Here is a 16,672-nt window from a genome sequence, read left to right as displayed (position 1 = left end):
TTGTGGCCGTATTCTATTACAGTCGACACTGTTCCGTCGTGCTCTAATTTCAAATTGTCTTGACCTTCCCCGGCGACCGATTAACTCATGTACCGCAAGCTGCGTGGTGTGATAACGACGCCATATCCTTGCCTGTAGGCCCATCGGCCGGCCGCAAAAATCAACTGTGCTTTTAACCGACGTGAAAGACTTGGAGCGGTCTTCTTGGACCTAACCAAAGCCTTTGACAAGGTTTGGCACGAAGGCTTAGTGGCGAAATGCATCCGATTGGGTCTACCTGATGACTACCTATGAAGATTAAAGATATTCTCTCTAGCCGGAAAACCATCGACGCAGGAGTTCCACAAGGCTCCCCCTTGGTACCCGCTCTATTTAATATTTTTCTTTCAGATATCCCTAGGAGACCACAAGTTGAGGCTGCTGTTTACGCAGACGACACTGCTTACTTTGCTTCTTCAAGAGTAGCACCGCACATCCGAAGCAGACTCCAAAAACAACTCGATGAGACGGGCCAGTAGTTACATTTCTGGAGGTCGCAGGTCAACCCACAGAAAACCCAGGCCATCTTCTTCCACAAGAAGCGTTTTTCACTGAGCACTTCGCGTCTTAAAATCGAGAACGCCGAAATCCCACGGTCAGAAGAAGCCACCTGTCTCTGTCTTGTCTTCGATCGCAAATTTAGGTGGAATTCCCACATTCAAAAGTCCCTCCATAAAGGTCAAGGTATTGTTAATTTGCTGTTCCCGCTTATCAACCGGGCCAGCAGGCTTCCTCTATCTATAAAATCTCTCCTGTACAAGATGCTGGTTCGATCAGTCATTCTATACGGCTCCAGTGTCTATCTAAAATACGTCTCACCTAGCCAGGTGGAACGTCTTCAAGTCTTTCTTTCTTTCAAAACAAAATTCTCAGGAGAATAATCAATGCCCCCTGGTTCGTCAGGAACAATCAAATTCATAGAGAAACAGACGTCCCCCAAGTTCACGATTTTATATCCGAGGTTTACTCGAGATATTTCTCCACTCTTCGTCTCTCGGACAATAGATGTATTACCGAGCTGGCCGATATTTTAGGCCAATAACTCATTCGGCTCCTCGTAGCCTTATTCTATCACAGCCGACACCACCCCGTCGTATTTCAGACCAAAAAAATGGCACAAATATAGTATTCATATATTATACTTAATGAAAAGTCATTAAGATAACATGTTTTCAGAAGTACTCGTATTTTATATAATATAACACTAATGACGTCACGTATAGCAAAGACCTCAAAATGTATTCACTATTCCAGCCGCATTATTTTCGAATAACCGATAAACAATCAAATATAGTCTAAACATTAAGAGTTGCATACAGCACTTTTAAGCCTATTAGATAATAAATATTCGTAAATCTGAAAATTATGCAAATAGCTAGAACGCCGCATATATCCGGCGATTAAAATATTAATATGTTAATCTTACATCCTCGGATTTAGGCTGTTCTTTATCGGATTATGCGGCGATCGAAATCGAAGCGAACGTACAGAATTCGTATAAAATTCAATTGTCCCGTAGGTAATTGCGTTAGATTGCAACAGAAATGGAAACAGGCACGGAATACATTCATCTTATTTGACGTTAGATGAAGATGTGGCCGTTGGTCCTTTGTCTTTAAAATGGGTCTATGTCAGTTTTTTTTCAACAATACCAGCGGCTCGTTCAACCATAAAAACAATTGTGGTAGAAGTGGCAATGTATGGTGGCAAAATTTTTGGTGGCGCCAAAATTTTAACATTTTAAAAAAGATTAAGATGTGAAGGTAATTATTTAATGTATTAGGTGCTTGTATGTATTTTGATCGGCGAAATTTATTTATGTTTTTGACATGTTTACACACAAAATGAAGATAACAGGGAAACTAATAAGATATAGTAAAATATTCATTAGCTATGTGCACGAGAATTTTGATAATATACATCTGCTTATGTTTATTATTTACTCTGTTTTTGTGACTACGTTCTTACCAACTTAATTTATTATGCATTGTTGCGAAAATTTAATAATTTCCTTAAATTTAGGGAATAAAAGAAAAATAATAAAATACTTTATTTTTACTGGTGATAGAGGAAATGAAGAAAGTATAGTAAAGCTGAATTGAGTTTATATTAATTAATATATTAAGCCCACTTAATAAAACGAATATAAATTATAATATATTCTACACGCAACACTAATACAATAGGCCAGATGAACGAAAAATTTTGAAAACCCGCTTTATAAAAATTCTATGTATTTAATTTATTCGGAATGAAAGTTATTTCTGTAAAAAAATCGTTTTGAAAGAAATATTGATATTTGAAATAATCAAATGTATTCGACTTCACTAGATCAAGGGTAATTTATACATATTCGATTGAACAATGTGATTTTATCAAGGTTTTATAGCATGGTATCTACGTTACGGCAATCACAAATTTGAAACATTTCGAACAATACTTACGTACAGAAAATATATGAACGTCAAATACTGAACGTGAAAAACTGATATGTTAAAGTATGTCTAAACACAAATTTTGTACTCGATGAATTATTGTAGTTCCACATGCTTATAAAATTGACAGGCAATTATTAAAATTACAATTTGTGCGTATTATTTGTCCAAATATTACAAGGTAATTTGATACAATACAGAGCTGAATCATCAAATGTATATAATTTAAACATTTGGTTGGTTTTGTCCCTAACCATAATTTTGTTCAACTATAGAAAATGCATATTTTGGTAACAGTTTAATACATTTACATCTGCATTTTCAAATTATTATATCATAATATTTTTCAACACATTTACATTCGAAACAATTTTGGTTTTGATTTGTATAGCAAATATAGAGCACTTGATTTCAATAATATTATTCTCAGAGTTCTGAAGAGATTCTGCTTTTATTACTCACTCTTTGACCTGTATTTATTAATTTTCCTGCCAAGTGTTACACTGATAGTATTTTTACCTAATGTTCTTCAATATTCTGCCACATTTCATAGTTAGTGTATCCGAAATATTCACACACTTCATTTCTATAAAAGTTATATTATTCCCTTTGAAATTGTTATTTCAGTTGTGGCCACGGAGTACAGTGATTATCGACGAATCAAATGTTGGTAAATTTAGGTTACTTGAACTTGATAAATCCTAGTTCAATTTTTATATTTATCTTTTCTTTCCATATATTACTCAAAGCCTCTTTCTAACTGTGAAATATAAGATAAATAATTCAAATAAAATCATAATAGCATAATAATGAATTATTTTCAATGAAAATCAATTTTGTAGCTTCTCAACGAAATAAAACACACGGAACATCATACATAACCAAATCAAATTGAAATGTCATTCGTGTAATTTAAATGTGTCTACGCTCAACTGGACTATCATATACTGCATCATGTTCATTTCGATGCTGTTAACGCTAATTATTTCATCTGCTAGTATATATTATTATGTAACAAAATCCAACAATTTTGGTTGCATATATATAGACATGAAATAAAACGATTAATAATCATTTAAATTTAAATTAATTCTAATCTGAATAATAGCACTCAACATCGGATACATATTTCACCGAAATTTTGGAGCGACCGTACTGGGTCTCCGCTATTGAAAGATAATCGAAAAGTTTCTGTGTGACCTTGTCAACCTAAGGACAACTGGTACAGGTGCTTTTATTTCAGTACATGAAAAATTGCTCCTTTATCCGTTCGTATATAAATCCGTAGCACATTATGCTAAAAAAACGAAGGGAAACTAAATTATTTCTGCTTGTTCTTTCTATCCATGTCTCTTTCTCTCTCGTGTTCGTTATTGATTTGAACTTGATCGAAATGTAGGTTGGTTAAGATCAATATAACATCAACTCTAGTCTGTATCACAAAAGTAATAACAATATTAATTAGAATATATCTTCTTAAGTATATTGGTCAATTATTTGTAATAAAATAGGGGAATTTTCAACAAATATTCGCTATATTCTAATAAACTGTCTTACTAGGCCTTGCCCATATATCCTATTAACAGTGTAAGATACTATAAAAATATAGCTTTATAACAAAATAGATTTCCAACAATGGCTCGAACATCACAAGCATAAAGTTTAGATAATTTAATACAAATAATGCTAATATTCAAGATCAGAAGTGGGTACTTTCCTGAAATCAACATATAATTTTCTCTTGTTGTCACACCTTAAGCTAACTAACAGTAAAGATATTGATACTGCATTGATATTGATTACTACAACAAATACATACAACAAGACAACAACAAATAAAAACAAAAGAAAACATAAGAATTTTTGATATGAAAACTTTTTCCTTATATATTTGAGATACAATGATATAATGAGTTACTCAGGTAAGTTGCCAAATATATGACATAGTTAAGAAATTGATCTATTGATTATTAGTACAATTGATGACAAATATATTGACGGTCAAAGAACCCAACAAATCATGAGAATATTAATAACATAAATAAGTTTTCATAGTTTGAAGGAAGACTGATCGTGAAATATATTTATAAAATTCTCCTGAATTTAACTGATATGTATATGTTTTTAATTGTTTTATAAACTGTGGCTTCATGAAATACTAGAAACTGCAAAAATGTATTAATATAAAGTTATATGGAACATACATAAAGGCAGAACAAGTGAAATATGAATATAATTACTTAATAAACTAAAAACTTTTTTTATTTTTTAGGGACTATGTCTTAGATTTGTGTTTATAATGTTTGAACATAAATAATATAGTGGTTGATTACATATTTGTGAAAGGTTTGTCGGGAATTTTTGATATCTCATTCTTTCTAACCGCAAATATATTAAAAAAATATGAAAAAGCTGCATTGAAATTACAACCAGCTCATACCACTTTACTATTTATATCTATAAAACGATTTAAATAGGTTATAATTTTTTATTTATACCAAAATATTGGTGTTAATATAAAGTGCCTATTATTTCGACATTGGCAACAGTACTACGTTTGAAACTGAAGTAGTGGTAGAGCAACAATTGTATCCTGTTTACTAATTCTTATATTCGCTATTTAATGTAAACCATGTGGAACCAATTTGGTTACAATAAATAAGAAAATAATTGATACCTTTAAGGAAAATATTCGTTAATTTGTAAGTTTCGAATTCTAAATATGACAAATGTACAAAGCGACGTTTTAACAAACATTCAATAATTGAGAAAGTTTTTACAATAACAGATGTAAATGAAGTAAAATGAAGTCTGTGAAGGTAAGAAGGTATGTTCCGTTATATTTTTAGATGTAGCATAGGCCTTCGATAAGCTACGGCATGACAGCCCTGCTCACAAGCTACAGAAAATATTACAGAAACAACACAATGGACTATTAAAATCATACATTACAAAACTTCGGTGGAAGCAATATGTAAAAAATCGAAAAAACTAGAATTAAAATATAGAAAAATGTTTATGGAAGAAAATGGTTAATTGGAAGTAAATCGCAATTCAATTATGGGGATCTTAAAGGACCGGGAAAAATATATAGCTACGATACAAGTTTTCCAAAACAAGGCCCTGAGAAGTATTGTAGCTGTACCCAGATACTAGAGGATTAGTTACACCAATACTTTCAGATACCGACTGTCACTCAGGAAAACAAGAGAATCACAAGGATACATGAAGAAATACACCATTCCCTTGTTAATATCAAAGTATTATAATTCTTGGATAATATCAGAGAATGATACAGAATCAAACCCTTTGATCCTGTGCAGCATAGCGAGTTACATTTAATAGAAAACAGCAGTGTTTATTCAAAAACATTATTACCCCAGATGCTAAGATAGTGCCGATCCTAGACATATACCTGGATTCAAGGTATTTTAAAGGCAAATTCGTCGGCAACGACTAGAGACAATGTAGTAAATAAATTAAAAATAACAATTCCAATTATAAAAAATTTCTCCTATATTGAAGAAAAAACATAGGAGACAATATCTTTAATGAATAAAGTAATGAAACCGCTGTCAAACCTTATTATATTTTATATGACACTATTTTACATAATCTATAATATGTAAGTAAGCAAAACAGCACCCTGATACCTTAAAAAAAAACCTCAGCCGACAATATAGTCTCTTTGATGAGGCGTCTAAACTAATAAACAGTCGTTATAACATCTTGCGCATAACATGCAGACCGCTTTCCATTTCGACTGTCTTGTAGTTTTAATAAATTACATTTCGTTTGGTCGCCGGGTCAATGTTAGCCTGCGTGTGCTGATGATATAACAGCATTTCGTGATAATTTTGGCATTATTTATTTTGGAAATGTTAAAGTTGTCGTTAATCGGTCTCAAAATAACACTTTTCAATAATCATTAGTATCGTTAGTGTGTAGGGAATATTAATATTCGCAAATATAATTAATTAATTGAATAAATGAAGAACTTAAAATACAAGATAATTAAATAAATTAATTATAAGAAAGCTGCAAATATAATTAATTAATTAAATAAATGAAGAACTTAAAATATAAGATAATTAAAGAAATTAATTATAAGAAAACGGAATAAGTGCGCTTTAAGCTTGAATGGACAAAATAAAAGTTAAATAACAAACTTATTTCTAAAAAAATTAAAAATAAATATGTTTGGCTGACCTTGAAAAATTCCTTTAACAATTTTTTTTTCTTTGGATGATTTCCTTTCGAAAATGTTTAAAATAAAATTCCTTTTTTTACAAATACTATAAATAATATAGGTTGTATATTGTTGGTACTATAAAAGAAGTTTTTTTCTTCATTAACGTAAGTTTTGTATAATGTGTAATATGATTACAAATAATTGAAATAGTTTTGATGAAAGTATCTGGTAATTCTAAAAAGCTGTTATATGCACCTGTGGATGATTAAAAAATCAGAGAATAATTAAAATCGTTTACCAAATAGTTTAAAAGCTATACTGACAAATTAATTGTCGTTCTTAGATGAAAGTTGAACAGAAAAATGTATTATTTGTATAATCTACAATGGCAATTTTATGTTTCATTAATATCGGTTTCAATGTATTTATATAGTTATAAATTATAGCTGTTGCTATTAGTAGTATTATGCAAGTTGAATCATATTTATTGATAGAAAATATTACTTGAAAATATTGTATATAATGCTGAACCCAAAAATTCCATGATATTATTCTTAAATAAATCTTAATTGTAAAAAAACATTAATTAATTATTTATTTATGTGTAATTATAGGGGACTATTTTTGTATATTTTAATTGTTTTATTGTCAATATATTTATATCAATATTAATGATTTTTGATATTTTGCCTTTTTATTTAAAATTATACAAATATTTATAGGATATTTGACAAATAATACTAATATGGAAAAGCAATGTTATTTGAGATAAATATTAATAATAAAAATTATTAAATACATTTTTGGTTCAATGATGTTAATGGTCTATAATAAGTCCTGTATTGTCAATATATATTTTTAATATCAGATTCAGCAACTTTTATTAAAATTTCCTATAAAAATATATGCATAAAAAAGGAGGAAATCATAAAATACGATATTAGCTCAATTATATTTTGATTAATTAATTAAATTATTTTTAATATTCAGTAGCAATTTTTTCTGAGGTAATTATTGATATTAAGAATTATTAAATCCTTTTTTGTTCCATGATGTGTGAATCAAATTATTACTAATACATATTTTTAAAGATTCTCTAATTTATATTAAAATCTGTCATAAAAATATATGGGTAAAAAGGGGGAAATACAGTTTTAGCTCAACTACATTTTAATGATTTTATTGCCACTATAATAGCTATATCAATGATTTTTGATACTTAGTAGTATTTTTTTCTGGGCTAAATTTTAATAAACAATATAATCAAATATATTTTTGATTCAGTGTGCGTCGGAATTAAATTATTGCTGATACTTATTATTTTAAATTGCTTATAAATACTGTCATATGTAAGTAACACTTTTATTAATTTTTAAAAATAATTATGGCCATTATTTATTAAAATTTCCCATAAAAATACATTGCCTTAAAATATTATATACATAAAAAGGGGGTAATCATAAAACGGACTCACCTGGGTCTGGTAATCTTTTTCGTCGTTCTATTACCCCTCGATTCAGGGAGAGTCTTATTCTGAGCTGATACCGAAGCTGCTAGTTGAGCGGCACTAGTACGAGGTAATCTCGAAGACACTCCGAACACACTAACAACACCAAGAAGCAGCAGAAAAGTCAACAGGTACCATTGGTACCCCATGACGAACCGTTTTCACCTCGGCACTAGTAAAAGTTAATAAAAATGTTTGTTTTTCCCAGAGATCCAACGTCAGGAAAAAATAGTTCGATATTAATAATTGTTTTGGCGACTATCTTCCTCTTTCTGTATATATTTGCCGAGTTTATGATGGACCGGAATTGAGGAGATACTAAAAAAAAATATTGTTTTTTAATCGAGAAAAAATAATTTTAAAAAAACCAACAAAAAAGAAAAAAAATGCGTTATAATGTTGCGTACTTTAATGGTGAAGCCAGTCGTCGGCTTGCGATGTTTCTGATACGAGTACACCACCTGTAACTGATTCTGATTCTTCGATCTCAATGATAGTCAGTATGGTACTAAATGGGTACCGCCATGGTTTGCGAGTACCCAGACAGTGGCTTGTAGTTGAGCGTATCAGGTCCGTATTAAAACTAGCCGAGCGTGGGCATAATTAATATTAATAACCGTCAACTTGTTAGCGGCTTCGGATTCGGGACTTTTCAATGTTAGAAACATTTAACTGTACATCGAGATGTCACTCCGCCGTGGCGGATAACTGTTTCCGACGCCTACTAGAAGGGCGATTTGGTGGAAACCTTGCGAATTGTTACCTCACGAGCCGGCTTGCGAAATATTATCCATTTTTCATCTAAAAATCGAAAGTGATTGTAACCATAACGGTAACGCCGTTAATGTCCGACATTCCAAACACACAATTTCCAATTAAAAAACCTTCTAGCGCACATGTTTGTTTCTATTATCCAGGATCAGTACGGTTAGATTTTTCGCTATTTGTTTTTGTCATAAATCAAAGCATTTGTCGTCATTATAAACATTATAGTACGTTTTATTAAACGACAAAATATGTTTTAAAATAAGTAAAAAAGTCTGTCTTGGTTTGCATATTGATGGCACTATATTACAGAACAGAATTTGTTTAAAATTTGAATTTTCCCATACAATGTATATAACAGGTCAATTAAAAAGTCCCCGGCTTGACACATAGATGGCGCTACTAAAATTAAACCCAAATATTTTTAGTTAGCCCTAACCCTAAAAAGATACGTGTATAAATTTGACAGCAGTCGGATTATTAGTTTGTGAATTATAGCATTTTGAGTGAAGCTAATTTGGTTATTGGAAAAAAATAGATAAAAAGGAATTTCGCGTGTTGATAAAATATTTCTTTTTGAAGGAAAAAATACAGTGGAAACAAAAACTTGGCTTGATGCTTAGTTCCCGGATACTGCCCCAGGAAAATCAACCATCAAGGATTGGTATGCTAAGTTTAGACGTGGTGAAATGAGCACCGAAGATGGTGACTGCAGTGGACGCCCAAAAGAGGTTGTTACCGAGGAAAACATTTAAAAAACCCACAAAATAATTTTCAATGACCGTAAATTGAAATTGAATGAAACAGCAGACACCTTAAACATATCAACTGAACGTGTAAATCATATCATTCACGAATATTTGGGTATGAGGAAGTCATGTGCAATGTGGGTGCCGCGTGAGCTCACTTTTGACCAAAAACAACGACGAGTTGATAATTCGGAGCAGTGGTTGAAGATGATCAAGCGTAATAAGCCTGAGCTTTTGCGTCAATATGTGACAATGGATGAAGCATGGCACCATCATTTTATTCCGAAGTCCAATCGACAGTCATCCGTGTGGACTACACACGATGAACCCGCTCCAAAGCGTGGGAAAGTGCAACAGTCGGCTGACAAGATTATGCCGTCTGTATTTTGGGATGCTCATGGAATAATGTTCATTGACTACCTTAAAAGGAAGGACCATCAACAGAGACTGTTACATAGCATAATTGAACCGTTTGAAGGAGGATATCGCCGAAAAACGGCCGCATTTGAATGAAAAGAATGTGCTTCTTCACCAAGACAATGCACCGTATCATAAGTTAGTGAAAACGGTGGCAAAAATCAATGAATTAGGCTTTGAATTGCTTCCTCATTCACCGTATTCACCAGATATGCCCCCCAGCGACTATTTCCTGTAATTAGATATTAAAAGAATGCTCGCTGGGAAGAAATTTTCGACGAATTAAGAGGTGATCGCCGAAACTGAGGCCTATATTGAAGCAAAGGATACATCGTACTACACAAATGGTATTGGAAAGTTGGAGGGTCTCTATAACCAGTAGGGACTTTTCAATTGACCTGTTAATATCTGTTTTATTTACAACTTAGTTAGGTTGAATTTCACTTCTTATTTCTGGAAATAATCGATATAATCGTAAACACATTAACAACATTAATAACTATTGCATCAAATCATGTCTTTTGACATAGACCTGATGCTGTAAAAATAAGAAAGAAATGGCTAATGACATTCCTAGTTTTGATTTTTCCCAAAATGTCCATTAGGATGTTTCCGTCATCATTTTTTCACTTTAAAACGGCTTTTGTTTTAAAATATTGTGAAAATGCTTAAGCAATGTTAACAAATGATCAAAAGGTAATGTCTGGTAAGTACAATGGGTGCGGTGGAACTTCCTATTCGAGTTGCAATAGTGCATTCTTACGTCTCTACCTCTTGTATGGTGTGGTCAAGAGTTGTCATACAAGAGGAGGACTATATTTCTATTACTCACTATTGCTGTTGGTTTGCATCAATATGTTGTTCAATTTATTCCTAGTCAATAGACATTTTTATTAACAGTTTCGTTCGATGTTAGCAGCTTCTTGGTGATCCCATCATACGCACAACAAGACTTTATGATCATATCCAGCGTCAGTGTTAATGTGGTTAATGTCTCTCTTGGACTAATCTATTACTTGTCAATGAAACCCTGATGGTAAATTGACTCGGAAATCATATCATTGCGTGTAAATGTTTATAAACATTTTATTCATCAACTGCTAAGCTTATAAAACCTTACCTTTTTAATAATTTGAGTTTGGTTTTACCATCACTTGCTTCTAAAGTGTTTAATGTGATTTTGCAGCAGAGTTCTTTAAAACAAACAATAGAACTATTGCAGTTTTGGTTCAATGATGTTAATGGTCTATAATAAGTCCTGTATTGTCAATATATATTTTTAATATCAGATTCAGCAACTTTTATTAAAATTTCCTATAAAAATATATGCATAAAAAAGGAGGAAATCATAAAATACGATATTAGCTCAATTATATTTTGATTAATTAATTAAATTATTTTTAATATTCAGTAGCAATTTTTTCTGAGGTAATTATTGATATTAAGAATTATTAAATCCTTTTTTGTTCCATGATGTGTGAATCAAATTATTACTAATACATATTTTTAAAGATTCTCTAATTTATATTAAAATCTGTCATAAAAATATATGGGTAAAAAGGGGGAAATACAGTTTTAGCTCAACTACATTTTAATGATTTTATTGCCACTATAATAGCTATATCAATGATTTTTGATACTTAGTAGTATTTTTTTCTGGGCTAAATTTTAATAAACAATATAATCAAATATATTTTTGATTCAGTGTGCGTCGGAATTAAATTATTGCTGATACTTATTATTTTAAATTGCTTATAAATACTGTCATATGTAAGTAACACTTTTATTAATTTTTAAAAATAATTATGGCCATTATTCTTGGTGATCCCATCATACGCACAACAAGACTTTATGATCATATCCAGCGTCAGTGTTAATGTGGTTAATGTCTCTCTTGGACTAATCTATTACTTGTCAATGAAACCCTGATGGTAAATTGACACGGAAATCATATCATTGCGTGTAAATGTTTATAAACATTTTATTCATCAACTGCTAAGCTTATAAAACCTTACCTTTTTAATAATTTGAGTTTGGTTTTACCATCACTTGCTTCTAAAGTGTTTAATGTGATTTTGCAGCAGAGTTCTTTAAAACAAACAATAGAACTATTGCAGTTTTTAGGCTCCACGATTACCATCTCTTTAAACTGAATAATTTGGCGATACTAAATGGTTAATTGTTATTCTATATAAAAAACTGCCATTTTGAAGTTTAAAATTATACTAGGTTACTGAACAGTTGCTTACGTTAATACTTCACATTTTCATCGATAGATATCACGAATAAAAATATAATGAAGGACCTAATATGTTAAAAGAATAAAATTTGTTCTTTTATCATTATCATTATAATAAAAATTATCATAAATTCTGATTTTGAGTAAAGGTTTTATTTTGTAGCATATATTTGATAACTACTTCAATTTTTAAACTGTTTTAGATTGTGATAACTGGAAGAGCTTTCAAATATAAACCGAATTTTGGACTTTTAACCAAATGGTAACATGAAGTACAAGTAGAAAGTGAATATGCATCACAGTTTAATTAAAAATCACCAGCAACCGTTGTGCAATACATTATTATTAGATTTTTATGGGCGAAATTAGAAGATACAAGGGAATGTTTGATTTCATACATATTTCAGTAACTCTATTCCAAGTAATACCCCTAGGCGTTTGGTTAAAACAGGGATAAAATCTATACCAATTCTTGAGAGTCAGACAAGATATTTAGGAATTCAAACTTCTTCTACGAAAACTTTCTTCAAATATTCAAATAAAAGTCTATAGATGACTAAACTTAAGCAAGCTACCTGTCAAATGCCGAATAAAACTAATCGACATTGAGTCACTAGAATTACTAAGATTTAAAAATGATGTTATGGTTGACACTGATCTTGACTGCTCATCAATTAACCAGAAACCCTTCTATGTTATGATGGAAGTCCTGTTATCCTCTATTTCATATACTATGGCTTCCATATATTTTGATCAATAATAAAATACAAAATACAATACTGTTAAACAACCTACCCTGATTGTTAAATTATGTAGTTTTGAGATTTCTCTACAAAAAATGACAACAAATGAATTATTCAGTATATAGGATTCACTCTTTTCAATTGTTTTATAGTTGAGATATTTTCTCGCAATAAGCTACATACTTTTATAATACCACCACTTCTAGCATCTGAAATTAGTGCATTCAAATATCTTCTTCTTCTGTTCTTTTACGGACACTCTCTTGCTATGTAATACTGGAATTTGGCAGCATTAGAACATACTTACATAAAAATAATACAACAACAGTATGAGTCGTATTATAGACCTATAACCCTTGGTTTATTCGTTATGATACTATTTTTTCCTACACAGTACTGGATATTCACAATTTTTCATTGCGCAACAGCCCTACTTACCTGATTTAGCTCTGTCTCTTCCTTAAATTCCAAACGTCATTTCAGGGATATCGCTTTACATAGACTAGGAAGGCGAAAATCGAACCATAGAAGGCTACCAGTTTTTCAAAGGTTAGAAAGAGCTTTTCAAATTGTTCAATTTAAAAATTTGGGTAATATTTTTTAACACAGTTCTATATCAAATAAATTGAGTAACAATAATTAAACAAAATTATCTAATAACAAATGATAAGGCTAATTGATAAAAAAAATTTGAAATATCAAAATCCGGACCTGATATTGTTCCATACTTTCACTTATGAGTACCAATATTGTAAGGACTCGGCTTTATTTTAACAGGTGGCTGGGCCAGTATAAAAGTAGTATCAGCTGTGATATGCGGCGTTGTCGTTCCGTCACGGAAATCGGGAATGATTCGACAGTGATCGGAATATGCCTACGCCAGAGTGAGTGGGTTATTTATATTAATATCCCATTGTGACTGCGTAGATTTTGATCTATTCGTTTTTAGATAATCGATTGTGTACAGTTTAATTAATATTTATTTTTTGTGTGTGTTTTAAACTCTTAATACTACTACGAATGTTTTACAAATATTAATTAATGTGAATCATTAATCACAGTTTTAGTATATCTTTTGTTCAGTTTGATTTTTGTTTTCATACAATTGTTTTAGTACATTTACTGTGTATAATATGGAGGATATTGTATAAAATAATCTCTATTATATTTGATAATATATTAAATGAAAAATATGAAAATAATTTCTGGAAATAGACAGTTCTCAGTAATTTCGAGAATGAGTGAAAATATATAAATTTTGTTATATCTCGAATGACTTTTGATATTTTTATATTATAAATTAGTAGAAAATTATCTCATAATAATTGTTTTCAACAAAACAATAAGGCTGATAAAATTTTCTCATCAGTTACATTTCCTCGGAATCGTTTTCCTTATTTTTTTATGATAATTTTAAACAAGCAGAACTAAACATAATGTTGCTGAAAAATTCAAACATTTGGCAATATTTCTGACGTTGATGTAATATATTAAAAGTTCTTCGTCCTGAACAGCGATCATCGATTGATCATCAACGAATTAGACAACTGTTGCGAAACAACCTATAGGCCATCGGAAACTGTGTCACGCCTACTGATTTACACCACATAGGTGTGACAACGTCGCCGTCGTACGCAAGGGTCAATGCGCCGCAGTTAAAGATACGAGTACCGGCGGCATCCATTCAAGAATCATCTTGTGCTCATCGTAGGTCATAGAGTGACGTCACGTGCCGGGTAATTATATACGTGTTGGCTATGCGTCCATGATGAGCCTGTCTACTGTTTCCGCTAGTTTTTGTTTTGTTTTGGTGTTTTCTTTTTTAAATCGTTTGAGGTTACGTAATATATATATATATATATATATATATATATATATATATATATATATATATATATATATATATATATATATATATATTAATAGATTAATTGTATTGATTGAGTGATTTTTATCAACACCTGGTAATTTTCTTTGCTTTGTCTGATTATATATGCTATTTTTGTTGGTGTTTTTCCTATATCTGTTTCTATTTCAAACTCCATCAGTTGGTGTGAATTTGCCCATAATAATGAGAACCAGCTCTGGGTATTGTCCTGGGGTCTAAATTTATTAAGTTATGTTTCTCTGCTAACAGAGTAACATGTTTCAGTCACAGTGGTATTTTCTAGAAAAATAAAGCGTATTCTTAAAGATGATTTCATTTATATTAAGTTATTGTAACAAAAATGTTACTGGGCTCGTCCGGGATTTGAACCCGGGACCTCCCGCACCCTAAGCGGAAATCATACCCCTAGACCAACGAGCCGTGCCGCTACGTTTTCTAATCTGTCTATTCCTGGTTGTACTAAAATATTAGAGATTATTTATAGACCACAGAGATTTTTTTAATATTCTGATAAATAGAATTAGATATTCCGGATTTAAATCTTCTTTGTCATTAGATTAATTGCTAGCTGTAGGAAATTACTATCAAACCCATTAAAATGCCATCATAAGTAATACTAACTATAATTTACAGTTCATCAGTTTCCAACTAATGCATTTTTGCAACATGAATATAGCTTAGATGGACATAACCAGGCAACTTCGACAATTATAAATTAGCAAGAGTTAAATCTTCTTAGATAGTAAAGTTAGATGCAGTATTAAAATAGAACATTGTTCTGCTTTAGTGTTGGGACTTACAGAGCGATTATTTATTAATAAGGTCGGTTAAAATAATAATTGTAAAATATAATAAAGCTCCTGTTGAATTATTTGTTTTCTTATTTCAGTTGGTATTGAAATCAAGAAAGGGACCCAATCTTTTGAAGATAAAGTTCCTTAATGTCTACATTTCTTCATTTTCGAAAAAAAATAAGTATTCCTATATATTATATTTGGGAAAAAGTTTGCATAATATTTAGTATTCTAGGTGCATATTAACAGGTCATTTAAAAAGTCCCCGGCCTACCATAGTAAGACACATTCTTTGGCAAAATTAGTTTTTTTTTTATTCAACATAATTCCCTTCAAGGGTGATACACTGATTATAACGACCCTCCAACTTTTCGATACCATTTTTGTAGTACGATTTGTCTTTTGCTTCAAAACAGGCCCCAGTTTCGGCGATCACCTTTTGATTCGGCGAAAATGTCTTCCCAGCGAGTATTCTTTTAAGATCTGAGAACAGGAAATAATCGCTGGGGGCCTGATCTGGAGAATACGGTGGATTAATGGATTTTTGCCATCGTTTTCATTGACTTGTGACGCGGTGCATTGTCTGGGTGAAGTAGCACTTTCTTTCTCTTCAAATGCGGCCGTTTTTCGGCGATTTTGTCCTTCAAACGGTCCAATAACGCTATGTAATAGTTATAACTTTTGATGGTCCTTCCTTTTTCAAGGTAGTCAATGAAAATTACTTTGAGAACCGACTGTTGCGTTTTCCCACACTTTGCAGCGGGTCAATCGTGTGCAGTCCACTCGGATGACTGTTGATTGAACTTCGGAGTGAAATGATGGAGCCATGTTACATCCATTGTCACATAAAGACGCAAAAACTCGTGTTTATTATGCTTGGTCATCTTCAAATACTGCTCCGAAT

At 31.4% G+C, this 16,672-nt stretch overlaps 1 protein-coding gene and 1 non-coding gene across 2 annotated transcripts in view; both read right to left on the bottom strand.

Annotated features, from left to right (window-relative positions):
* Positions 1-8,474, bottom strand: part of LOC143198310 (uncharacterized) — a 170,488-nt gene extending 162,014 nt beyond the window's left edge. Inside the window, exon 1 of the mRNA XM_076407446.1 lies at positions 8,141-8,474. Coding sequence (XP_076263561.1) covers positions 8,141-8,322 — 182 coding nt within the window. The 5' untranslated portion in view covers positions 8,323-8,474. The remainder of the gene's footprint in view (positions 1-8,140) is intronic.
* A 6,848-nt stretch (positions 8,475-15,322) lies between these two features.
* Positions 15,323-15,394, bottom strand: TRNAP-AGG (transfer RNA proline (anticodon AGG)). The gene has a single exon. It is a non-coding gene; the product is annotated as a tRNA-Pro (tRNA).
* Between the last annotated feature and the right edge of the window lie 1,278 nt (positions 15,395-16,672).

The sequence above is a fragment of the Rhynchophorus ferrugineus genome, unplaced genomic scaffold, assembly GCF_030347505.1.
Source record: "Rhynchophorus ferrugineus isolate W39M unplaced genomic scaffold, kcgeb_rfMv2 rfM6, whole genome shotgun sequence".
Lineage (NCBI taxonomy): Eukaryota > Metazoa > Arthropoda > Insecta > Coleoptera > Curculionidae > Rhynchophorus > Rhynchophorus ferrugineus.
Note: the sequence above shows the minus strand (reverse complement) of the source record. Positions and strands in the feature narration are given on the sequence as shown.